Source organism: Staurois parvus, unplaced genomic scaffold (assembly GCF_062004578.1).
Source record: "Staurois parvus isolate SC_StPar_1 unplaced genomic scaffold, SC_StPar_1.0 ptg000371l, whole genome shotgun sequence".
Taxonomy (NCBI): domain Eukaryota; kingdom Metazoa; phylum Chordata; class Amphibia; order Anura; family Ranidae; genus Staurois; species Staurois parvus.
Genome location: NW_028318167.1, coordinates 2,224,907 through 2,252,542, shown reverse-complemented (window position 1 = coordinate 2,252,542; position 27,636 = coordinate 2,224,907). Strand labels below are relative to the sequence as shown.

The following is a 27,636-nucleotide window of genomic DNA, read 5'->3' as shown; positions in this document are numbered from 1 at the left end:
CGAGAGGGATTAATAAATTCACTCATACTAAACATTATATTAATGTTATCTTTTCTATGTGTGTTCATGTTGTTCCATGTATAGTTTGTAGAAATACTGTATATGTACATGGAGGCAGCTATATTTGCTCTTGTACATGCAGGCTCTTCTACCTGCTTTAGCATAGTTGCACTGTGGGTGGGCTTGGCTGTATCTTCTTACAATGCAAGCGTATGGGTCTAAAGAAGCGCTAAAAGCCATGCCAAGGGCTTTAATACTCAGAAACAAGAAGTCCAATCACAAAAAATGATGATGTCCATATCTGCACACTTGTTCCAAAAGTCTGGCAGTTGCTGATCTGTCACCTGTTCAACCTCACACAAGATCTCCCATCTTCAGAGTGTACAGGCAGTTTACTTTCAAGACTTCAGGTGACCTCTGACCCCATACTGTCAGACTTCAGGTGACCTCTGACCCAGAAAACATCCAAGGCACAAAGTAAAGCTAAAAATTAGGAGAACAAAAATCCTAACCAAGTCTCCACAATAACTAAAAGCTAAAATTTTCAAAATTGCATCAACTTTCCAATAAAATTAAACTTTTCACATTCAAACATTACTCTATAGTCACATAGGATATAAACCCACATTGTGTGCACCAAATGCCTTTACAAACTCAGATACTACCTTGTAAAAGTATCAGTGACATCACCGTGCTACACAGAGCAGTGGCAGATCCCACCCACTACAGGCTGTCTGCAGAAAACCTACGGGGGGGGGTGGGGTAAGAGGGGGTTGAGACCAGGCCAGTCACCCTGCACAAAGAGCAGTAGTGACCAGTCTTTATTACAGGAAGTTTGTAAGGATTACTGCATAGATCTGGAAGAAATACACAGAATACAATACACATGACTCTTGTATTTGCTTATCCTGGTGTGCAGCTTTAAGCAGCTGTCACTAGATTAAAGTGCTTCTATATTCAAATGAATACATTCTTCTTTTAGTTTTGGATAGAATGGGAAAATGTTTAAATCGCAGTCAGGTTTTAAAGGGATCTTGTAAGAGAGATGTCCCCTCACGTTCTGTTATGGGGTTACCTTTCAGCAGACAGTAAAGTGAAGTGGAAGGGAAAACTGCAACAGGGGAACCAACAATAACAAAATCGGACAGGATTCTAGCATTCCCCTTCTTGGCGTATAAAAACAATTTTCATTTCTGTCTGTATTGCTATTAGGAGGTATTTCTGCTTCCTGTCCTGAGGACATTTTTTTTTTTTTTTAACCAGTCACGAAGTGAAGGAATCCTACCACTTTAACATACATTTTTTATGTTTTTGATGATTTTGTGCAGCTTTAATGAAGTTTGGCAAATGCTCGGTGTGAGCTGATTTTTTCCCCCAACACATGAAATACAAAGCGAAGCCAACTCTGAAGCGCCTGTCTACCACTGCAGGTGCAACAAGGGAGCGCTAAGATAGACATCTATGGAGGCTTTGGAGAAGCAGTGAAAAACCAAAAAAGCAACATGCGGACAAATGTCTGAAGCAAAGCAGCGCAAACTCAACAGCATGTACTGGACTGTAAGGTAACCATTCTATTTACTGAGAGCTGATTTGATTGGCATTCAGAGTGCTTCAAAAACATGGGTCAAATGATATATTTTGAAGTGTAAAGGCCTAACTGAGCCTCAAACTGCACTAAAATTTTTCAGAAATTCTAATCCAACTCTATCCAAACTAGAAAAGAAAAAAAAAAGGTTTTGGCTATTAATACACCTTAAAAAGATAAATCTTGTCAAAGCTCTTTTGGTCATACTTCTCCTGTGACCCGTATTCAGTCAACAGTGGCTGAGCAGGACTGTAGCCAGTCCTGACCCTGGAGAGATCCTGACTTTACCCTACGTTCACATCTGTGCGGGTGGTTCCACTGCGGATCTGCACAAAAATCCGTGCAGCCGCACCACCCGCACAAAGAATTGCGGACCCGCAGGCAGGTGCCATTAGTTCTAATAGCACGCCGCCCGCACTGGAAAAACGCAAACGTACTGGGAACTGAGGTTCCCGTGCGGGCTGCGTTTTCCAAAGAAGTGCAGGGACTTCTTCTGTGCGTGTCACGGGCGTCCATCCAAACGAACGGGCTCTCGTGCCCGTGCAAAACGCAGCCTGCACAGCCACATATATGTGAACTGGGGGTGAAAGTCAGGATCCACCCAGATTGAGAACGAGAAGCTAGCTCAGCCTCCCAGTAAGCTGCTGAGAGCCTGAGCCAGCCACTCCTGTCCCCTTCACAGCCCAGGACTAGAGGGACAGAGCAGAGACAGTGACTGATAGAAACTGGCTCTCTGCTAACTGAAGACCGAAAACCGAGTGATCAGCAGGCTTTGATCAGTCTGTTCTCAGTCATAGAGGAGTAGGAAAAATGCAACATCGATCCACCTAGGCGAGTATGTATATTTTAATTCACGAATGTCTCAAAGAAAAATAATGCAGATCTTCATCCTCAAAGAGCTACGAAGGCTGAAGAATCTTCACCAGCCAACACTCCTCCAGGAGTGCCTAGTCCAAGATCCAGGGTGTGTGTTGCAGGCTTGGTTTGATCCACTAGAAGACACAGTACAGTCAGTCAGTGACACAGTGGTTTGACAAAAGGAAACTATAGCAGGCACCAAGGGTTCCAGCATCCATCGAACACATCCAGACGTATAGAATGCTGAAGGGTCTACAGCCATCGCAGCTCTTCAAGAGTGAAGATTGGTTGCATGGGGAGCAGAACATGCAAGTTAACTTTTTTTTTTTTTTTTTTTTGAATGACCATGGGAGTTGCTTGAATACAAAAAAAAAAATATGAGAGCACAAAATAAAAGAAAATCTTTACATTTAAACAGTAAAACAATACAATAATGCAAAATACATGCTCACTGGACAAGCTACATGTTCACTGAAAACCAGCAAATACGCCAGGCTGGAAAATGTTTGCCCTTCCTATTTTGCATTATTGTGGGATAAACCCTGCTCCACAATGAAAGCTGTTGGCCATCCATGGAAACTTTTTTGCAAATTTTCCATGAAATGTATTTTCAAAGATTAACTGTTGTAGGTAGAAAAAACAAACACACAAATAAATAAATATTGAGGACATATTCTACTTTACAAAATGTGTACAGTTTAACAATCAGCTGTAGTTGTACCACCAAACACGCACACTCCGCTCCTCACAAGACCTCCTTCTCTCTAGTTCCCTGGTCTTCTCCTCCCATGCCCGCCTCCAGGATTTCTCCAGGGTGTCACCCATCCTCTGGAACTCCCTGTCGTAACCCATCAGACTCACCTACTCTCCTCTCCTTTAGGCGCACCCTGAAAACCCACCTATTCAGGGAAGCCTACCCCACCCCCTGCTAATTTGCCGACCTCCTCCACTCTTCCTACCACTCCATCCCCCACAGCTATCTCCTCTTGTACCACTATCCCCTCCCTCCTAGATTGTAAGATCGAAAAAGCAGGGCCCTCGAACCCCTCAAGTTTTGCATTGTATTGTTACTGTACTGTCGTATGTTCTGTCCCCCTTTGTAATGTACAGCGCTGAGCGAACTGTTGGCGCTTTATAAATACTGTATAATAATAATAGTTGGCATTCATTGCTATGGGCTACCACATCCTGTCTGAGTGTTTAAGGAACTGATAAATGCAAGGAGTGGCATGGGAGAAATAATTGTTGCCCACAATACTCGCAAAACTTTTAAGCTGAATGAGGGCTTATTTACATCAGTAACATGTGTACAACAGTAAGCTGGTGTGTGCTGTGAAGGGGTGGTGGGATGCATTAAAGGACAAGTTCACCTTTTGAACAAAAATAATGCATGCACATTTTATGCAGTTATAAAAATGTGCATTTATTATTTTTCGTTGCAGGAGCCTGTAAAGCAGTGCACCAGTGATCAGCAGATCGCTGGTGCCATGCAGGTCTTCTGCAGACCTGTCAGTATATATCTGCTTGCTGTACGGGATGTACATCAGGCAGCGGCTGCAACCCTAAAGACAGATGAACTTATCCTTTAAGACCAATAATACAATTTCCTTTTTTTTTTATATATATATATTTTTTTTTATTTAAAATTTCACAAAATTACTTTTCATTCATCTTTATGCACTGCTGAAGCATGTTCTGATTTTTTTTTTCTGTGCATGCCAGTGCAACCCAGTGATGTAAACTAATAGGACATAAAGCAAATGGTCTGGTCTATGTGCTGGGAACATTTTTGTGCAAAGCTGCCCAGCGCAGCTCACTATATTCGGTGTGAATGGGCCCTCATTGTTATGGGCACAAAAAATATTAATTATATATATATATATATCAAAATAAAAACAACAAGCACCTAATCTAAAAAACGCAATGTCACCGACAACTCCAGAGAACTAAAGCTCCACACAAACCGCCACTAAAAGTGTTAGCAAGACAGGTAATTGCTGTCCATGCTAGGAGTTGTAGTTCAGCAATCAATGTCTGAATACAGCACATTTCGTACCAAGGCAGCAAAGTAACAGCACATCAACAAGGAAAAGTTGATCATTTTAGCAGACAAAAAAAAATTAAGTAAAACAAGCCGCCCACTGTCTACACAACTGAGCAAATGAAGAAAAAAAAAAAAAGTGTCAGACGTTGTATGGAAGTTTCCTGTAAGAGGTTAAAACTTCTAATAAAAATAGATGGGAGTGCAGGAAATAAAAGGACCAAGCCTCTCGGAGAAAGCAAGACGCGAGTCTTCCCAACTGTCCTGGAGCTTCTAGTGCACATGGACAGAAGTCTCCCATAGCATGAGGCTCCATTTCCAGCCTTTATTTCCGCTCTAACTGCCACAAATTATACAACACTACAGCTGAACGCTGGGCCCCTTTCCTTTCATCTGCACGCCAAGAGCAATCACATTACCCTGGTAACCAGCGCTCACGTGACCAGCACCTGCTCTTTTGGCTGGATGCCATTGACTCAAGCCATCTGCTTCCCTCAATCAGCTTTCAAACATTGGCAACACCTGCGCTGCTGCGTTTTGTGGTCCTCTTTTATTTATATATTTTTTATTAGTTTCCTAGTGAATCAGTGCAACTGAAAAAGAAAAAAAAAAAAAGAAAATAAAAACTCTACAGTGTCATTAACTCATTCTCTTCTGATATTCAATATGTGGCAGAAGTGTATTCAAAAAGAAAGAAAGGGAGGGGTCAAAAGTGAGAGCACTCTACTGGTTGTCGAGAGGCTAGTAGTGAAAAGGTTAAAAACATCCCACCCCGCGAGCCGTACTAAGCCCCCCTCCTCCAGTGACTAGTAGTGTGGACGACCAGAGGCAACTTTGCCTCTTTTCTAGCCCCCTCCTCATGTAATGTACAAAGCAGTAAGGGAAATCAAAGCATTCTCTATAAATATTCATGAACGGCGTTCTTAATTTTATAAAACAGTTCATCTGTAAACAGGAGAATCTCTGCTAGTCGGCTTAGAGATGACAAAAAACAAAAACCTGCTTAGATTTCATTCAATTGACAGTTCCAGCAGTTAGACCTCTTTTCAACCCCAAATTGTCAGAGCACAAGTTTAAAAACAACCTTCGATACAAACAGTGTTCAGCTGTGTGACCATTGATGGCGTTTAGACAAATGCAGCAATAGGATACTTCTCTACTGAAAAGATCAGGGCTTCAGGAAGAATTTTCAATGTACTGGAAATATTTCTAACGAATCTCAACTAAATTGAAGACTTTTTTTCCCTGTCATTGCTTGGCATGTTCTAATTTTTTTCCCCCATTCAGCTACATATTCTTAATTCAAGTGAAGTTGTTTCATAAAACATATGCAAGTCATCCCATGACGACAACATGTGGCAAACAATCAATTTTCTCATTATTGCCTTGTGATTGGCTGACCAGAAATATCATGAACAGCCGAGAAAACAGCAGTAGAGGCCTTCTGGAAATTGAACCTTGGAGGCTGGTGATAATCTAGAAAAGAGTAGAACATTTGTAAAAGGGAGCTACAATATCTGATCATCTCTAATACTTCTACTTATTCAAAAAGCGAGTATTAAAAAACGTAAGGAAGGTTTAGAGCCGCTGTTTGATTTGGATAGCTGCCTGTGTCCATGTTTGGGAGATTTCACCTCACTTCCTGTCCAAAGTGAATGGAAATCTCACCTTTGATAACAATCAACAGGACAGGTGTCACTATCAGTAAGATTTCCCACTCTCTCCCTGTTCTGGTGACAACTGTTAATTTTGGACTTTGCCCTTACTTTTTGTCCCAAAGACAATCGCTCCAAAAACAGGAAGTGAAGAGAAATCTCCCCAGCGGTGACAGACAGCAATTGAACAGCCAACAGATATTCTCACAGTGTATCTAAAGCCAGCCATAGATGGTTTGAAGCCAGTCCCTCCTGAACCAGCCAAGATTCAAACCTTCTATGGGCAGACTGACTATACCCAATTCAATTGTTGTACAACTTGGGTACAACCAGCCTATCGAATTTTTCATGCGATTACTGCCAGCAGCTATAGCCACTAGCAGTAATCACTGTCCCCCCCTCCACTGGGTGAACACAATAGCTCCGCGGGAGGGATTCCCCCATCAGCACCAGCTGTCTTGATGGGGGAATCGAGCAATTTTCTTTCCTTCCACCCGTGGTTGTAGAAAAGAATATTACATCGTTTGTGGCCAGCTTACAGCTATAATGAAAGTTTTAGCTGGAGTTTCAAAGTGAACATGCTTTCAATAAAGCCTGTAACACAAAACTCAGCCATACAACGAAGATTTGCATCTTCCCAACAAGGGTAATAGGTTAGGGGTTTTGAGATTTTTTTGAAAGAGAAGGGCCAAAGAAAATGCTAAAATTGCATCTGAAGAAAAGCCAAACCTTGAAGACTTTATTGCAGAAAACCTTTTGCAGCTTGACCTGTATGAATATGAGTCTTGAAGACATTTACCATAAAGAACAATGGTTTGATAACAGCAATAACCATGAGGAAAGCCCACACCATGTCTAGTAATAGTTAAGCTTTTGTACAGAAGCTGCAGATCTCTACTCTGCTGCCATGGCAAGATAAAAGTCAGCAGCTAATACTTTGTAATGGGTGGCTCTGTTGTCACAAAGGGAGGCTCACCTTTGGTGTAATATCAACACCAACAATACAACCCCTTCAATTAGTTAAATGTGGCAAGCTGACATCAAAGTAATATAAAAAGGCAAAGAACGGTTTTATCTGCTGGCTGGGTTCACTTAATGTCATGTAGGCTCTTTCAAGAACTGCTACGTGTAACTGCCTGTAGTGAAAGATCTTATTTTACCAGTTTGCTAATATGAGCTAAGACAAGCTTGAAATGCAACACCTACAGGGTCACCATCATCATACTGCCAACTATTGTATCAATCAGGACATTTGGGGACAGCGTGAGCTTCTCTACATCAACCTTGTACATTTTTACTCACTTAAACTGAGCAGCAACGTGGTTGTGGGTGTTCTCTAGGATAAGAAATTTTCTTCATGGTAAACTCCAGGTTAAGCAAATATTTTTTTTTAATAAATGAGGTCTGTATTCTTACTTGAATTGAGGTCTGTTTTGTAACTTTCCTTGAGATCTGTGCAGTAATCCAGCATGAAACTGCCACAGGAGCTTCCTGTATTAAAGACCAGTCACTGCTGCTCCCTCTCCTGATGCAGGTGACTGGTCTTGTCTCTGCCCCCTCCTGTGGTTCTCTGCAGGCAGTCTGCTGTGGGTGGGCCTGCAGGTTCCCTCCCACAGTTCTGCTCTCTGCACAGACCATGTATAGAAAAATCATGATGTCACTGCTGCAGGTAATAAGTGAGTTTGCAAAGATGTTTCACACAAAAGTAGATATTATTTGTGGCTATTAAACAATATATTTAAACAAAATTCCGTGTCTGCAAATCAGCTTTAGGCATCATGCTCACGGGCAGACAAAACTGCAGCTGTTGAGGGGTCTTAATTTTTTTTTTGTCTCTAAGAGCAGTTCTTTATTAGCTTATGTGGCCATGCGTTTAGACCAGTATTTTAGAGTTTACAGTAGCCTTTTTTATCCTTTTTACCCAAGAAAAACCCTAGAAATAATTTTCAGGTCTTAGGGAACTCCTGGTAAGATTAGTCTGTTAGGGGTCATTGGGAAAATGCCTGTTAAATTTGTGGCTGTAATTGGGAAGAAAGGGGTGGCCACAATGACTTCCTCACAGTCATGCCGCAGGCTCTGCCAAGTAGCCTTGGACCTGGAACTATGAAGACACCCTCAAATGGGAGGTCAGTTAGCCAAAAGTCAAGGAACCCCTAGACACCCTGAAGGAACCCTATAGTTCTATGGAACCCTGGTTGAAAATGGCTGGTTTAGAGGCATAAACGAATGCACCACAGCTGCGTTCATAGAGGAGCTTATGAGCAGAATTTACGCATCTAAATATAAACCAATGACCTGAATAAATTAATATTCTGGCCAGAAGAATGCATGTTTATCGCCATATGCATAAACGAGAGTAGATATGCAACAATAGAAGCATTTTTTTTTCTGGCAGAAAGAATCCAGCATTTTTGGGACATAAATGTACAGTCAGGTCCATAAATATTGGGACATCAACACAATTCTAACATTTTTGGCTCTATACACCACCACAATGGATTTGAAATGAAACAAACTGTCAGCTTTAATTTGAGAGTATTTACATCCAAATCAGGTGAACGGTGTAGGAATTACAACAGTTTGCATATGTGCTTCTCACTTGTTAAGGGACCAAAAGTAATGGGACAATTGGCTTCTCAGCTGTTCCATGGTCAGGTGTGTGTTATTCCCTCATTATCCCAATTACAATGAGCAGATAAAAGGTTCAGAGTTCATTTCAAGTGTGCTATTTGCATTTGGAATCTGTTGCTGTCAACTCTCAAGATGAGATCCAAAGAGCTGTCACTATCAGTGAAGCAAGCCATCATTAGGCTGAAAAAACAAAACAAACCCATCATAGAGATAGCAAAAACATTAGGCGTGGCCAAAACAACTGTTTGGAACATTCTTAAAAAGAAGGAACGCACCGGTGAGCTCAGCAACACCAAAAGACCCGGAAGACCACGGAAAACAACTGTGGTGGATGACCAAAGAATTCTTTCCCTGGTGAAGAAAACACCCTTCACAACAGTTGGCCAGATCAAGAACACTCTCCAGGAGGTAGGTGTATGTGTGTCAAAGTCAACAATCAAGAGAAGACTTCACCAGAGTGAATACAGAGGGTTCACCACAAGATGTAAACCATTGGTGAGCCTCAAAAACAGGAAGGCCAGATTAGAGTTTGCCAAACGACATCTCAAAAAGCCTTCACAGTTCTGGAACAACATCCTATGGACAGATGAGACCAAGATCAACTTGTACCAGAGTGATGGGAAGAGAAGAGTATGGAGAAGGAAAGGAACTGCTCATGATCCTAAGCATACCACCTCATCAGTGAAGCATGGTGGTGGCAGTGTCATGGCGTGGGCATGTATGGCTGCCAATGGAACTGTTTCTCTTGTATTTATTGATGATGTGACTGCTGACAAAAGCAGCAGGATGAATTGTGAAGTGTTTCGGGAATATTATCTGCTCATATTCAGCCAAATGCTTCACAACTCATTGGACGCCGCTTCACAGTGCAGATGGACAATGACCCAAAGCATACTGCAAAAGCAACCAAAGAGTTTTTTAAAGGAAAGAAGTGGAATGTTATGCAATGGCCAAGTCAGTCACCTGACCAGAATCCGATTGAGCATGCATCTCACTTGCTGAAGACAAAACTGAAGGGAAAATGCCCCAAGAACAAGCAGGAACTGAAGACAGTTGCAGTAGAGGCCTGGCAGAGCATCACCAGGGATGAAACCCAGCGTCTGGTGATGTCTATGCGTTCCAGACTTCAGGCTGTAATTGACTGCAAAGGATTTGCAACCAAGTATTAAAAAGTGAAAGTTTGATTCATGATTATTATTCTGTCCCATTACTTTTGGTCCCTTAACAAGTGGGAGGCACATACGCAAACTGTTGTAATTCCTACACCGTTCACCTGATTTGGATGTAAATACCCTCAAATTAAAGCTGACAGTCTGCAGTTAAAGCACATCTTGTTCGTTTCATTTCAAATCCATTGTGGTGGTGTATAAAAAAATGTTAGAATTGTGTCGATGTCCCAATATTTATGGACCTGACTGTATATACCTGAGTGCATCAGACCTAAAAAAGTAAAAAGTCAGCACCAGGCAAAGCACTCTGCTGAGCTGGAGTATGAAGGAGTACCTGCCTTCCCATTCCATGAAAACATTAGGAAAGATTGCAGAGGCGATCTTCTTCACACCCTTTTTGTAAGTCACTTACAATACCTGCAATACTACTGTAAAAACAAAGCGCAAACAGGACCTAAACAGTAAATTATTTGCTGGATACTCAGCCTATACATTCTAGGGGCAGGAATATCACCAATATCAATTACAAGTAACTTATGCACCAAAAGTTTGTGAATATCTGCATCAAGCAGAGCCATCCGAAACATGGCTTCATACACGGTACATGAACACACCTGTGAATACATAGATTCCCAGTTAAGCTCTATGATGCTGTAATGCAGATACAGGTCAATGCTGTGTCATATTTCAGTGAAGCTATGATGCCTAGGTTGGGGTATGCACAGTCATGAATTATTGAATTAGACTCCATGCACACTAGCAGTTTTTCTAAGCTCAAAAACGCTAGAAAAAAAAGCTGGATGAAAAAAATCGCTGATAACAGCGTTTTTGTTCCGGCTTGTAGTATCGTTTTAGTAGCTTTTAGGAATGTTTTTACAGTAAAATGTAGGAAAAAAAAGCTATAAAAAAGCAATTAGTTGGCAGTTTTAGTAGGAGCATTTAGCGTTTTTTTTCTGTCAGAAAAACGCTCCCAAAAACTCTTTTTTCTGCTCCTAAATGCTGAAGCTTGAAAAATACTACTAGCCTAAAACCGTGTGCATAGACAGACTGGATAACACATTTTAGCTTCTAGGAGCAGAAAAATAAATGCCAACAGCTTCTAGGAGCCAAAAAAATGCTAGTGTGCATGGAACCTTAATGTAGCGGTTATCAGTAAAGTCAGATCATCTACAATGCGGTTTACTAGCCATGTTTAAACCAAATACCACAGACATTCCTCCAGGGTATTTGTAAGCCCAGTTCAGGTGGAATGACAAACCTAGCTCAAGAAATAAAACTGTTGGAAAAGAACATAAACTAGTGCAAAGCTGTGCATTGCTTTTATTTTTCAAAAGAATTCTATAATAAGCTACAAACATTCTTTAAAAAGCTACAAGAACGCCAACAACGCAGCCAAAACCCACAATAAAGCATTTGAAACTGAATAGTAAGGTCCAATACATACAAACAGCATCCATTTAGATTTCACCCATCTGTAAAAGGAAGGTTGACTGTACGTCCTCATGCACACTGGATGTTTTTACAGCGGCTGTTTTTGGCTTTTGGTGGGGGTTTTTTCTACAGCCAGTAAACTCCCCAGCATGTTATCCTGTATGTCCATGCATACAGACTGTTATCAATGTTTTTTGGATGGAAAAAAACCCCAGAACTAGTGGGTTTCTAGAGATGTTTTCTAGCTGTAAAAACACTAACACTGAAAAAAAAAACGGCAAAACACGGTAAATCGTGACAAACCAGCGTTTTGGGACTTTTGAGCAGAAAAAAATATTTTTTTTGGTCAAAAACTGCAAACGCTAAACAAACACACATTTTTAACATGACTTTACACAACTAACATTACCAGTGTTATTAAAACGCATGGAGCCTAACAGTTGCTATGAATTACTGCCTTTTGCATACTGATCCTAATTTTACTGAATAAACCCATCCGGACACAATCTCCACAGACTCCTCTCACCAAGATTCTGGATTTATTTTAACCACTTGTCATGATTCTATTTCCTGCTCTCCTCAACAGCCACCTCTCTGAAATTCAGTTATTCACAGCCAGAAACTTACAGACATTCAAGAAAAATATAACCCATGGGAATCTTTATTTTCCTGTATTTTAACTGTAAAACCTTGGTTAAACAAAAAGAATGTCAAATTCAAAAGCACACATTTTGAGACCATAAACAAAAGCACACATTTTGAGACCATAAACAAAAGCGAATAGGTGAGGGTTATGAAAATACCACTTTTGTATTGTACTTATTGAGCCTTTAACAGGATTGAACATTCTGTTCATTCATAAGACTATGGCCTGTTCACTGCAGTGACCAGTGATATCTACAAATGTGATGGTCTAATCTTCTAAGCATCAAAAACCTATTCATGTTGGTGGTCATAACTGTTGGTTGCCTGAAGCAATTCTGTCATGAGAGATTAGTGTAGACCGCCATTACTGAACTCTCCTTTTGAGAATGCCAATTCCCTGGCTGTCATGCTGCTGGCTCACAACAATTAAAATCAAGAATTCTGACATTCATTTACAGCATGCTTGTTCTGGATCTGTGACTTGGATGTTCTGCCAGACACAGTCAGGAAACATTCAGAAGAGAAGGCCAGCAGTGGCAGCCCTATACACTTCTCATGGCAGGGTCACTTTAAACATGCATGTTGACGCCTAAATTGGAAAGACTGATTCTTTTTTTTACTTTTTCAGCAGTCTCCCCACTCCAGCATTATGGGTTATATTTTAAATTTGTTTACCAAACCTCATCAACTTCCCCTTACATTTTTCACAATAATGAAGAGATGACAAATTCTATGCAAAGGTACTGTTAAGACCTTTTTTGTAGTCACAATTTCCTAGACAGCAGTCATTGCATGACAATTGTTGCAGCCCTCTGAATGACAGTATCCATGCTGTGCACTTAAACATAATGAATATCTGCAGAGGGTACTAAACCAATGTGCAATAAAAGTGGTAACAAATGAAAGGCCACATAATACAGTATTGTCATGCAGATATTTCTTAGGAAGCAGCTTTTCCATAAAACTCAAAAAACTGTAAAATTCCCAGAAAGCGCTGTAAATTCTAACAGTAATCTGACGTATATTTTAATCCTAATGAAAACAGTGTTTCTGAGCCGATTTGGATTAGGTACTTCTGACTGTGCCTCCATCTGGAAATTATATACTTCCCAATGCTGGTCACAGCTTGAAAAACAGGTTCAGATGTTTGAAAACTGTTCCGAACAGTTGTAAAACATTTCTGATTCCGAAGACAGAAAATGACGTTTTTTTACACTGTATTTCCAAATGCCGCTCTGGCAATTGCTATTTACACCTGAGCATATGTTTATATATTATTTCATGCTGACATATTACTGTGTACTGCAAGCATCTATAAATGGCAAGCAAGGAGTTCTTGCTCCATCACAACATAGATCCCAACTGTCCAGTGCTGTCCTCTTTCATGGACTTGTGTATAACAAAGTTGAGCAGGACTTTGCACACTGCATTAGGTTTTCCAGGATCGATGAACTCAAACCAGCAATACACTAAACACAACCAGTTGTATGTATATGAACACCTAATGAGCTACGTCTAGCAGACTGTCACAGGATGAATAAGTGGCAGACAACATACAAGCTTTGGTAGATATCAGCCATATTGAAAATGATTTTACATGCATTTTAACTTCATGACCTGCAAACAGCAAAAATTTCTCAACCCAAACACTAGGAAAGTATAAATAAAAAGGGTCTACAATTATCAAGTCCAGGAGGCTCAAGTGCAAAGGATTTCAGGACATCTCACAAGGTGAAGTTTGTAAAAATTAGCAGAAAATGTCATAGATTTTCCTCAAAACATAAGACATTTTTAACTAGTTCATTACAGTGGAGCTTAAACCAACTCTGCTAAATAAATCTCTACACTAAAATGGCCCCTGCAAAGAAGTCGTTAAATGCTCAATTCTCTAATGGTCCCCTCCCCACCTGCCAGTTGTCACTAGGTGGACACAGAATGGTAGGGGCCAGCAGACTGAACCACTGAGTGGAGCTAGGCACTAGGTCAGGGGTCACCAAACTTTATAAACAAAGCGCTAGATACTGTCCTTTAGACTTAAAGGAGGGATGGATCATAGGGGGGCAGTCAGTTCTGTACTGCTGAGACCCATTTTCAGCCAACAGCGGGCTAAAGCACAGAAACCCGCTGTCAGCCGACATCACTCAGCCGGTCCATGCTGGGGAAAGATCCCGACTTAAAAGTTAAAATCCACCCCAGAGTCTGGAGCTACACCTGGCTCAGCCTCTCAGCAGTCCTCTGAGAGCCTGAACCAGCAGCTCCCTACCCCTTCACAGCCCAGCACTCCATTTAAGAATGGGGGGGGGGGGGGGTCGGGCAGAGCAGAAAGCGTTGACTGACAGTCACCTCTCTCTGCTAAGAGGGTCTGTGAGAACTCAGCGATCATGTGATCACTGAGTTCTCACACTTGGAGTCAGTGATGGACAGATGCAGTATCGTACCGATGCTGCATCCACGTAGGCAAGTATGATTTGGAATAAAAAAAAAAAAAAAAATTCCCATACTTCGCTTTTAAGGGGGGGAGGAGGGATGGGCCAGACTGTGGCCACAGAGTAGAAAAGGTCCCAACATCAGTGGGGGGAATAAAAAAAAATGGTTTCAGTGGGAGGAATATCACACCATTGCTGGTGTCAGTGGGAGGAATTGTGCGCCATCGTTGGTCTCATTGGGAGGAATTGTGCCCTATCGGTCTCATTGGGAGGAATTCTGCCGCTTCATTAGGATCAGTGGGGGGAATTAGGTCATTGGATGAAAATAGTGCTTCGAAGGCTGGTTTAAAGCAAGCCAAATATGTCTTTCTGGTACTTGAACAAAGTGAGAAAAGTTTAAAAGTGTAGAACTTCTGCTATTGAATTTACTGCGGTCTGGCTTCCCACTGTAAAGATTTTGCCTTGCTTACTGTCCCGGAGATTCGAGAAACAAACAGTGAGAGAACCACCTCAAAGTGAGGGAAAATCCACCTTTGACAGTTGGCACCTAAACAGCTGTCCCCATTGGGAGATCTTCCCGTCAACTCTTATTCTGGTGACAACGGTAACAATTTAAAATATTGTCCTACAGTCTGACAGTGATCACTATTCCAGAAAGTGAGAATAAACCTACCAAAGGGGGTGACAAACCAATAGAAGCAACTTGACAGACGGTCTCCTTCTCAACCCAATATTAGAAGAAAAAAAAAATAGCTGCATGTTACCTTTAAAGACTATCTCAAGGATTTATTTCATTTTAAATAAGTTGTTTGGACCATGCACTAACAGATGTGCCCACTGGGAGAGCTGTAAAGATAGTATACAGCCTGAGCTGCATATAGTATACAGCATCCTGGCAGCATAAAGGGGACTTCTTATCCCGCTCCCAGATTAAAATCAAGTCTGCTGGAGCGCTGCTCAGTCATTCACAGGAAACATTGTACTTTATGAATGATTACAAGGCTACCTCTGATAGGTTGAGGCTGAGGTGGAGATGCTGTCATCTATTCAGAAAATACAAAGTTTCCTGTGAATAGCTGAGAAGTATTCAGTCCAACTCTATTTTGTTCCATGAGCGGGATGGAACGTCCTTGTCCGCCTACTGGAACGTAGCTGTGTATACTGTATATCGCTGATGCTAAATACAGTTTATACAGCACTTAAAGGGCACATCAGTTAGTGAAGGTAATAGCTTGGTCCAAATGGACTATTATAAAAGTGAAAAAAGCTGGAGTTAGGCTTTAGACACATCAACCAGTATTTATAAACTCTGATCCCCCATGTACCAATAGTTGGAACAGGTAACAATAGTTACTGGTATGGTAATAATGACAAAAGGAAAACTCTAAAACTGGACTTGCTGTGGATACATGAAATCAGAGTAAAACATTCCAATGTAAGATATTTATATTTTACATGCATTTTTTTACTTTGCACCAGGACAGCACAAACTCCCTGATGTTGTGGAATATTCCCAAAGAGCAAGTCAGACATCAACAATATTATATGCAGCACTTTAGGAATCATAGCTCCTACAAGTCACATAGCATAAAAAAAAAAAAGCAAAAGACCTAATGCACTCCTTAGCTGTTTGCATTTTGAACAATTACCCAGCCAATATTTGTGGCGAACTCCGCACAGTAAAGCATTGTTGATCCAAAGTTGCTTTTATTTCAAACAAACTAACATATGCTTACCTTGTCTTTTTGCTGGTCTTGGGTTTGGGAGTTTTCACCTTTTTCTCTTTTGGCTCTTTGGGAGTTTTAGGCTGTTTTGGAGCCTTAGGTTCCTTGGGCTCTTTCTTTGCTTTCGGCTCTTTTGGCTCCTTGGGCTCTTTTTTAACCTTAGGCTTTTTCTTCTTCTTTCCATCTGGTGCTCCCTCCATGGAAAGATCTGGATTTTCACCGGGAAAACCTTCCTGACCAAAGTTAGCATTATCCGCAGTAATGTGGTTGTTTTTTTTCTTCCTCTTCTTTTGTGGTGGTGGAGACTGCATTGATGGCAAAAAATCTTCAGTGTTCAATAAAGGGGCATTGGGACCACCAAGTCGAGTCATATCCGGCACAGGTTTATCAAGAAAAGGTTCCGATGGGGAATGCTGGAATATAAAAATTGCATTTGATGAAGGGATGAGAAAACCACTGCATTATTCCTTTATAAAAAGATATATACATATGCAAAAAACTGTTGAAGTTAATATTTGCCATTGTAACAAATGCTATATCTTTGGGCTAGCTGTTGACCCATAGACAATTAAACTTATGAAGTTTGTTTTTCCAGTGTCAAGATTAATTTAGCCAAACATTCTGTCTTCTTAAAACGGCAGCATTTTGGCTAAGTGTAAAGTGTACGTAAACCGTAAATCACATTCTCTTATTTGCTAGCTTTTGGTTAGGTCAGATATATTATAAAGTGTCTTGATTTATCTGTCCAAATAAAAAAAAGAAAAGAAAAGAAAATGTTGATCCTGACAGAAATCCAGTGAGATTTTAACTTGCTCTGCAAATCTCAAGCAGTGCCATCAGCCCCTCCCAGATCACCTCTACACTATAGAATACCTACCCCCTATGTTATGACGAGGAGAAGAGGGGAGGTTTACCTGTCATAGGGTGACAATGCTGCTCTTCAACAGGAAAGAAACAAAAAAAAAAAACCTACAAAGTGAAATTTAAAAGGGGAAAAAAATCTGGAAAAAACCAAACAATGCATCCACCACATATAAGGACTGGTAAGCTGCAATATATTCAATTCTTATTCCTTTGTTTAGATACTTTACTACACTGTGGTGTAACCTGGTAAGTCAAGAATTCCAGCAAGTGATTAACAAACTGAACCAGTGTGAACAGCAAAATTATAATTTTCAGTGCACATCTCAACTCCTTCAAGGCACTATTTTATACATCTAAGAGACTGTACATTATTTTTAAAGCCATACTGGATAGACCCGTTTTATCTGAGGCTTCTTAAATCTTTTCTATAAACGAGCCATAGAAGCAAATTTGACAAGTTACACAATACTGGACCCATTACACCAATGGCAGGACCAATACAGAAGCTGCCCAGTCTGTCCTCAAACCCCATCCCTTTGTAGCCAGTTGCAGCAAGATGTTATTCTGTTGTTGGCACGAACATTGCTGAATTTCAAATCAACAACGATTGAGTGACATCTCACTGTTACAGAGGAAGTAATTCTACAAGAACAAAAACTGTGAGCCTATTAGAAATCCTACTGGCAATTACTACTGACCAATAGAAGGATTTATAGCAGCAGTCACCGGTCTGACATCAACCTTAATGCTCTGAGAATCACTTGTCATTTATTAAATGTTTATTTGTAAAACAAATAGATAGTATACACATACATACATGCAATACCAAAACAAACACACATGCACCACATTCTGTACAATATGGTCCATACACCAAAGACTGGCAAGCTCCCCTCTATCAAGAGATATTTACTGTAGTGTGCACAAAATGACAATAAGTTTTCAATTCTAAATACAGTGAGCGCACACCAACCAACTAGCACTGTTCAGTCATTTACAAATAATTCTGATGAGAAGACAAGTGTTTGCTAACTTAAAGTCAGCAATGTTTGGTAGACCAGTAACGCCTCATATCTTATAGGAAAAGCTGTTTCTGTAAACATTTATCAGAGAACAGATGGTCGGCCATGGTCACACGGAAGAAAAAAAAAAAAAAAAAAAAAACTTCCCTACACAATATATAGACTTGTCAACTGCCTAAGCAGTATGCTTCATTTGAGTTGGAACAGATTTAAACATCACTTGCAAAAAAAATTCACACAGTCCAAGTGTGGGGGCGCAATGTAAAGTTCAGAGAATTTACAGCATGCAGGGAATTTCTTGCAATGGTTCTTTTACTGTCCATACAAAGAGTGTTTATTATGTGCACAAAATGCTCGAGTTGGGTGCAACAGCTCCAGCAGGTAGTAGCAATCACTAACAGAAACGCCAGCAACAACAGAAGGTGATCCAAGACAAAAAGGCAAGAGACAAATCAATTTAATGGTTCACGCAAAAAAATCAACCGCGTTTCAGGGGCCACTGTTCATCAGGGCTTAGGATTTAGTCAGAACTTGAATGGATGCCAGAAAGACCTTTTTGCATATTAAATCTGTATAGGAATCTGTACAGAAACATTACTGGATCAGAAGAGTTAATCAGCTATGCTAAAGCCTGAAGCCAAGATGGTGCTTATCCTTGTGAAACAAGAAAAGCAGATGCAGAACAGTGACTAAGTGATTAGTACTGCCTGGCAGCACTAAGGTGGTGGGTTCAAATCCCAACCACGGCACTACCTACTGTGACAGTGTGGCGATCTATCATGATGTTGAAAGGTTATTTCACCCAGGATTCTCAACAAGGCAGGTTGAGGGGCTCCAGGGTAAGTGTTTGATACAGAGGAAAGTGGCTTTTCACTTTCCTCATTTGTTTGTAAAGTCCATTTTGGGACCTGGAGCCTGGAGATTTCAAAGCTATTTGGGAGGGATGAAATCTCCAATCCTGGGACCAGGTTTTGGGAATGGCCAGGACACCGATTGCACAGGTGTGTGCAGGCCTTTTCATAGAGGCCTAACCATGATTCTGGGCTCCACCCTGGCACACAGGAGTCAGGAGGGCTCCACCCTGGCAGACAGGAGGGCTTCACCAAGGAGAGGTGGAAGTCAGAGTAGCTGTGTGCAAAACGCCATTTTGGAAAGTGTCTGCAGGAGACAGACATACAACTGTGTACAAGCCAGGAGCCTGAATATTGTTCGTGTGTGTGATGGTGGATACCCCTGCGTGGAAGCTTTATGGATCTTTTTCTTTAAATAAAAAGTGGGCTAAAAAGGCCTTAAAAAAGAAAGCGAGTTGCTGTGTGCGTTTAAAAAGCTCTACCCTTTGAAGCGAGTTCCCACACTACCTAGAGTTTGCATATGTTCCCCCTGTGCAGGTTTCCTCCAGGTACTCCAGCTTCCTTCCATACTTCAAAAGACATGCTCGTAAGTTATTTGGATCCTGTCTAAATTGGCCCTAGTATGTGTAATAATGTATGTGAGGTAGGGCAGATAAGCGAAGCTTCCACTTTTGGGTGGAACTCAGCATTAATGCTGGAACCTTTTGCAGGAATAGCAATGTAAAAATAAGTGCCTATGTGCTCTGCACAAGCTCAGTTGCTCTCTATTTTTAGGAACTGTGCCGCAAATGTAGAGGCTGACCTGCTGACAGCCTAAAGATTTACTGCTGCTCATTGGCTCTGGGCTTCAGCAAAATGGTAGCCTCCAGCAAGAAGAAACAGGAGCAATGCTGGAGGCAATTTACAGCACACACTAATTTTGGTTGCATAATCAATAATGAGGAATGTATGTTACTTGATAAAGAACATTTTTGTTATGGGTGAAGTTCCACTTTATAACACTGAAACACAAGCCCTGTGCTTGCTGGAAATACATTATCAATCCAGTCAACTACCTGGTTATCATATCATATAAGAGGGCTCTTTATGACGATGAATGGGATATTATGAGAAAAAAAAACTGTGGCACCCGATGGCTTTTCCGGAAGCTTTAGTGACACATTTACAAATACTAAATAAAGACTGCCATGTAAATACTTTTATACTTTCATCTCAATATTTACATTAGACAAACAGAAAGGGATCAAAACAGGCTTAGCATGCTTTCACAGAAAGTCAGGATAACCTTTAGCAATGCAGGTTACCTTCATGACTTCTGTAGAATACTGTTTATTAAGATTTTACAAAGTATATCATCTCCTTTTGGGTACAATCCTGGACAATTAAATAGCTGAATAATTTCTATGTACCGTTTCTTAACCAAGAACTGAAGTCCTGGAACAATTCAAGATGTACACAATGTATCTCCTCACTAGAGCTGCTATTTTTGTTTCTCTATGAGGGGGCCCAGGAGTGAGAATCGCTTCCTTTCCATTCAGGTTTGAACAGCTGTTTCATCAGGAAATCATTTTCTAGCTTTCCTCCTTGTAGTCTGCTGCCTGCTACTCTGAAAACGCCTGCCCCAGATGAAGACGTCTTTAGGCGTTCCCTCTATGTGAGGTCAGTGTAAAGCCCAGTACAGCTCTGCTCTAACTTTTCTATGGCTTCTAAAAGCAGCGTTATTTCCATAGAACTCCATTAAGCTGCTCATACATTATACAATCTTCTCTTTCAATTTCTTTTAGATTTACCTTCAATTATGTAGTGCAAGGACCTGCATGATTGCATACAATTTTAAACTGTTTAGATTTGACCTCATATTATATGGTTTTGGTAAATCTAAAGGAAAAGTTGTACAAAAAATTATATAAAGTATGGCCAGCCTTGCAGTTTTAGTGTAATGAAGAAGCTGGGAGGAGCTGCCAATATGCGAATTATACAAATCTAAACCACATGCGCAGAATAATTTGATTTGATATCTGTGCCTGTCCTGCTTTAGGATGGCTGGGTTCAGCGGGAGGCATGCTGTGTCTGTGCCCACCACTGACTGCTAGGCTGAGAAGTAATGGGGGCTTTTTTTTTTTTATATTTCCCCCCAAAAAGCATCTCTTCAAAGAAATGACTGGGTTTTTTCTTTATGTCTTTACAGTTCGCTGCAATGCAAATAGCGATTAGTGGGGTAGTAAAAAAAATCCCAACTCCATACAGATCAACACCATTTAATCCAGTTACGTGTTCCTTAAAATATTGTTACATATACTTAAGCCAGCCATGCATGGCTCGAACGTCCAGTGATTCCAGTTCAGACAAAATTAGAGATGTGAGGTACCCTGTCAGTGGTACCTGGCTTGACAAAAGTCAATTGTTCATTTGAGTTTTATCCACAGAGCTGGGTGGAAAATCCAATTAGATGCAGTCACTGTTTGTGTATTCAGACAGTCAAAACTACCAGAATACTATAGCCAACAGGGGATCAGTGGTCTCCAAACTGCAGCCCTTTGCTTGCCTAGGGGCACTATTCCATCCACTGACACTAGCCAAAAGGACATAATTCCCCATCACTGACCCCAACAATGGGGTACTATTCCTCCTACTGACACTAAATAAGAGCAGAAATGATAGGGCCCCATCATTGGTTTCAAAGGAAGGAATTCTGACCCATTGTTGGTGTCATTGGGAGCAATGACACCAACAATGGGGCACAACTCTTTCCTTTGACACCAATAGGGCACTATTCCTCACAATGACCCCAAAGATGGGGCATGGTTTACCCCCACTGATGCCAGGACATGATCTACTCTCACTGACTTCAATCCAGCCCTCCTAAAGTCTGAAGGATAGTAAACTGGCCTTTGTTTGGAAAGTTTGGAGACTCCTGACATGGATGAAAGAATCTAATAGATTTTTCCTGTTTAGGATTTCCACTTGTTCAGAAAATGGGCTGCATGAGAGAAAGGGTTAAAACCAAATTTTTAGACCCGTGTTCATTGTGAAGATTTACAGCAAAAAGTCACAATTGGAATTAAAGGGAAAAGCTGACCTTGTCCCCTCCCACCTTGTCCATGGGATTGTTTATCACACTAAAAGCCCAGCATGTAAGATTCAAAAGGTGGCACGGTCAATCTTGATTTATACATAAATAGTCACAATTTGTGCTATGCAATCTTTGCAACAGCTGATCATCTCGATAAGCAGCTTTCACTAGAAGTAACCTGTTTATAAATGGTTTTCACCACATGCTCAGCCTAAATCAGAAAAGGTTTGTGACAGGATTTCATTAAAGAGGTGGTGTCAGAAATATAAGCACTCTGTTGCCAACTTGGTCATTCTGACCTGTGCATCAGAAATCTTTGTCAATAGGGCTAGATAATAAAATGACTGTCACTTAAAATGTGAATTAACCATATCCCTGTACCTTAAGTTAGGAAATGCTCTCCTGCGGCCTGTACCACTGATGAACAGACATGCAGAAGCCGCCACTTCTTCAGAAACTCACACTTCCAGGAGTGTCGATCTCCTTAACCCCCGCTGAATTCAGCTTGTTTCTCCCACAAACCCCCTATGACCCTACTCTGTCCTGTAGTGATGCAACAGAGGGGAGAACCACTAAGCACTGTGAGGGACCAGGAGAGCCACACTCCTGAAGTGGCGACTTGTAACAAAGTTTTACTCAGAGACGTGGGAAGAATTTACATTTTACTTTACATTTTCTTTTTCACTACCGAGTGCCTTTACCAAAGCATACATTCAGTTACAAAGAAGTACCCATCTCATCTTCCTGTTACAAAAAAATAAAGGTTGCTGCTGTATTAATATAGTGGTACATACTGATAAAAATGGCCTTCATTAAGCTGATTTTTTCACATGCAGTGGAAAAAAAAAAAAAAAAAAAAGGATTGCAATGACAGTTCCCCCATTTGTATTATGGCAGGCTGAGTAAAGCTTATTAACACACACATTTTAGTTAAAATGCGCTACATCAGGATTCGACAAATGCCAGGGGCCATATCGCCATGGCGACTAGTAATTGCGTCCTGGCGCCTGGGTTCAAACACTGCCTCCCATTAACTTCAATTCAAAAAACACCTCCCATTGACTTCAATGCAAAAAAACTCCTTTCAATAGCAATCCTATGTGAACACTTATCTCCGCATGCTACCCTATCATTTGCGAGTCTGGAACGCACCACCACAAATTCGCACAGGACCCTTTTTGTAATGGCACTCAAATGCATGTAGATCACATCTGTGTGAAATCTCAATAGGAACACAATATCCAGCCTGTCATGCATCACTCATCTGAGTTTGAAACCGCATCCAGAATTGCATGTGTGCACACCACTGTGATCCATTTACTCCTGGGCATTTTGGGATCATGGCAAAATCACTGATTGCAAAACGCAGGTTCAGGTGCCATTATTGTCAATGGCACCTAAAATGTGGTGCGGTCTTGCCGTGTCGCATAGCAAATCGTATCGCGTGAAGCTGGTCACCCAAAAGTTGCCTTGCCCCAGGTGCCAACAACCCACATCATGAAAAAAAAAATGGCTCCTAACTTTAAGTTTAGCTGGCTCCTAGATTCAGGACTTTTTGAACAGCACTGTACCCGTAACGCACCAAAAACATGGAGATGTTTAAAAGGGCCACAATATCATCGAGTCAGGTCTACATTTCAGAATACAGATGTATGCTATTATATACACCTCATTCAGAGCATTCAAACACCTCTGATCTTCCCAGTCTACCATTCTCTCTAAAAATGACATCACACCCATAATGCCACTGTACAAAATCGGATGTTAAATTTCTAGCTGTGCACAAAACTTGCATATGATAGTGAATACATTTTTTGCTGTAGTACATGATCAAGATGACCTGCGAGTTTATAAACTTTATGTTGAAAAAATCACTCTGCTTATTTTGCTTTGAAATAAATTCAAGCAGTTTCCCGTAGATCAAGACCAAAACCACAATAGGCTTTAACAGTGTACTAGAACCCTGCAAATTACACAGCGCATGCTTCCAGGATGTAGCAAACTGGACCTATTATGTAAAGATAGCAGGATGAGGATTTAATCCAATGAGAGATACAAAGGTAAAACTAGGGAAAGGGCAGAGTGTTTTCAATCCGGCTTATGCCCAAGTAACCCTACTTAACCCTTCCTCACCTATCTAGATTTTGAACGGGTAATGCCATGACAGCTAGAGGCACATTCTCTGAGAAGAAAGCTTCTACTTATTGACCATTTCCTCACATCACACCTGTGTTTGCTGCTGGTTAAATCTTTCCAGTGGAAGCCTACAGTGGATTATTTGAAGCACTAGCACTTTCAGTGAGGTATCCCTGCAAGTGCATCATTAATATTTCAGTTCACAAGCCAGCTCGTGGGGAGAGAAGAGAAGGCAACTGGAGTACACTCTAAATATCTAATATCTGAAAATAAGATCAGACACAGAGGAGCTTTCCGTCCTATCTACTTACAAAGCTGTATTTTAAGGCCACATTTTGCTAAATAATACGCCTGTGGTCTTATTCAACAACCTGAGCATTTCGGAAAACCATACTTACCAACCATCTTTCAATGGCCTGACTGTTCTAGAATGATGAAAAAGAAACAATCTGCCTTGGATTACTGCACTTTCTGCATAGTCATTGTGCTTTGTAACTCCTTAGTTTCACATCAGTACTGTGCAAAGGTTTTAGGCAGGTGTGAAAAAATGCTGTAAAATTAGGAATACTTTCAGAAATAGAAGTGTTAAGTTATTTTTTATTACCAAAATGGAAAGTAAATGAACAGAAGAGCAATCCAAATCATATCAATACTTTGTGTGACCACCCATTGCCTTCAAAGCCACATCCATTCTTCTAGCAAGACTTGCAAACAGTTTTTGAAGGAACTCGGCAGGTAGGTTGTTCCAAACATCTTGGAGAACTAACCACAGATCTTCTGTGGATGTAGGCTGCCTCAAATCCTTCCATCTCTGTGTAATCCCAGACAGACTGCACGATGTTGAGATCAGGGCTCTGTGGGTGCCAAACCACCACTTCGAGGACTGTTTTATCTTCTTTACACTGAAGATAGTTTAGTCACATTGGCTGCATGTTTGGGACTGGTTGTCCAGCTGCAGAATGAATTTGGGGCCAATCGAACACCTCACTGATGGTATGGCATGATGGATAAGCATCTGCCTTTATCTCTCAGCATCAAGGACACCATTTCTCCTGACCAAATCTTCAACTCCACTTGCAGAAATGCAACCCCATAATTCCAAGGAACCTCAACCACGCTTCACTGTTGCCTGCAGACATTCAATAGGCTCCATGCACACTGGGCGTATTAACGCTGATAATGTTAGCTGTGTAAAGTTATGTTAAAAACATGCATTTGTCAGCGGTTTTCGGGTTTGTGTTTTTTTCCACCCAAAACAAATTTTTTTTGCTCAAAAAGTCCAAAAAACGCCAGTTTGACGCATTTTACTGCATTTTTCAGCGTTAGAGTATTTTTACAGCTAACAAACGCCTCTACAAACCCACTAGTTGTGGGAGATTTTTACTGCCAAAAAAAAAACAATGGATTACAGTCTGTATGCATGGACACATAGGATAACATGCTTGGGAGTTTGCTGGCTGTAGAAAAAAAAATGCCAAAAGCCAAAAACAGCCACTGTAAAAACATACAGACTGCATGAGGACTTATTGTATGCCTCTCCAGCCCTTCAGTAAACAAACTGCCTCCTGCTACAGCCAAATATTTTACATAGTTACACTGGTCCAGCTTGGACCAATGTAACTATGTATATACTAATGCCTGGCCAATGCCCTCGGAAGCTGAATATCACTGATGTAGACACTGCTACTCCAGCAATCTCCACTAGTTTTCGAGTCCCATGTTGAGTGGACGGCCTGATGCACTGTGAACAGGAGGTCAGCAGCTTGGCTGGGCACCAGAGAATGTTTTGCATTTTCTGAATTAATGCAAAGCATTCTCTGATTGGTCAAGGAGGAGCAGTGATGTTACACTCTCCACTTCGTCCAATCATTTGCATTCATTGAGAAAAGGAAAAGCTTTCTCTGAATGGTGACCGTGCTGACAGGCCGACCCTCCGATATCACAATGCAGCAGGCCAGAGACTCAACACAGGACCTGGAAGCTAGTGGAGTATCTTCCTCGGGTATTGACCAGGTATGGTATATACATATTTACATTGGTGGAAGGCAGACTAATATAACCAAGTATATAACTGCCATGAATGAAATTCTTCTTTAAATGCCATCATTGTGGAGATACTTTTGTTTTTTTTCCATCTATGAATCTGCTCCGTGATAACACAGTACAATAGACTCTATATAGGACTCCAAACAAATCTATGAATCAGTTGGTGAATGGGAAAGAAAACCTAAATTTATCTCCACAACATTACATGTTTAACAAGACAAATATGAAGATCACTCAGGAAAACTGGCAAGGCATTTTGGCAGGCATCTCTCAGCTCATTTGATGAACCAATGAATCAAAACGCTCTAAAAAATTGAAAGCATCTCAGGCTTCATGAAGAAAAAGGAAATCTTCATGTTTGTGTTACAACTGGCATTACAGAACATGTTTGCAGGATAATGATGGTATAAAATGACCCAGAAGGTACAGAAAAAGGTCTGCACTCCCACGTCCACCAAAGAAGTGCAAGCAAGATGTGACAACTCCCAAGATGTTGAAAACTGCTTGTCCATTAAATTTCCACAATATATCTTTATTTTTCATGCATCATTAGTTTATACCTTCATCTCCTTTGTATAAAGAATCACACAGTCAACATGGGAAAAAAAAAAGTCTACAAAATTATTAGCAATATTATAACAAGTTATTTGCAAGTACAGCAAGAAACCTGAGTAGCAATCAGGTTACATGTAATTGATGGCCACACACCTTGTAAAATTTGGGAAATTTTAATCCCATCAGCTTTCAGTCACAAAAAATACCACAAGGATCAAGGCAAACCCATCAACAATATTTTTTTTTCCAAAATTGCTTTTTCAATGCATTGGAACAAACAAAACTTTGGTTACTGGTTGCTTTTCTGTGTGTTTTATGATTTTTGTGATCGTAAAATTGGTTGAAAAAGGCTGCAATTGCCTGAAAGCTGGGTAAAGCCAGGCCTACATGGGTGATCAATTCTCTCTGTAGCACAGAGACTTAGGCACCATTTACATAGGCGTGACATGCTGCGTCACTTTGCGCTTTTCTTATGCAACAGCATAGGGCAGCCCATTTACTTTAGTGGGCTGATAATACACACGACATAAGCGCCAAAGTAGCTCCATCACCTTTTTTTCCCAGTGACTCTGATGCTTGTTTCAGTGCAATTTTTGCATGTTTTATCACGCAACCGTTACCTGTGTTTGGAGTGCTATTAAAAATACATAGCGCCGCAAGGTTGATGGTGCAGTTTTTGCACATTTCCAGGAACGCGTGCAGCAACATGAGTTTCTGGTTGCGTTCCAGGAGAGTGAAGATTTTGAATGTGGCCTTACTAACCCAATGGAACAGGCAGATCTTTCACCATGAATAATGTGACATGTATGAGCATCAGACATTCCTGGCATAAAAAAAAAATGTGAGTATGGACTGTATAACTTGCAAGTACGCAACACAAGCAGGCAGCATGGCATTTGTGAGTATATACGCAAATATACTGAA

General features: G+C 40.8%; 1 protein-coding gene across 3 annotated transcripts in view; it reads right to left on the bottom strand.

Annotated features, from left to right (window-relative positions):
• The window catches only part of CHD7 (chromodomain helicase DNA binding protein 7), a 188,493-nt gene that overhangs the window by 97,163 nt on the left and 63,694 nt on the right, over positions 1-27,636 (bottom strand). For all 3 annotated transcript variants that reach the window (XM_089685314.1, XM_089685312.1, XM_089685313.1), the window contains exon 3: positions 16,178-16,578. In XM_089685314.1, the coding sequence (XP_089541440.1) occupies positions 16,178-16,578 (401 nt within the window). The remainder of the gene's footprint in view (positions 1-16,177; positions 16,579-27,636) is intronic.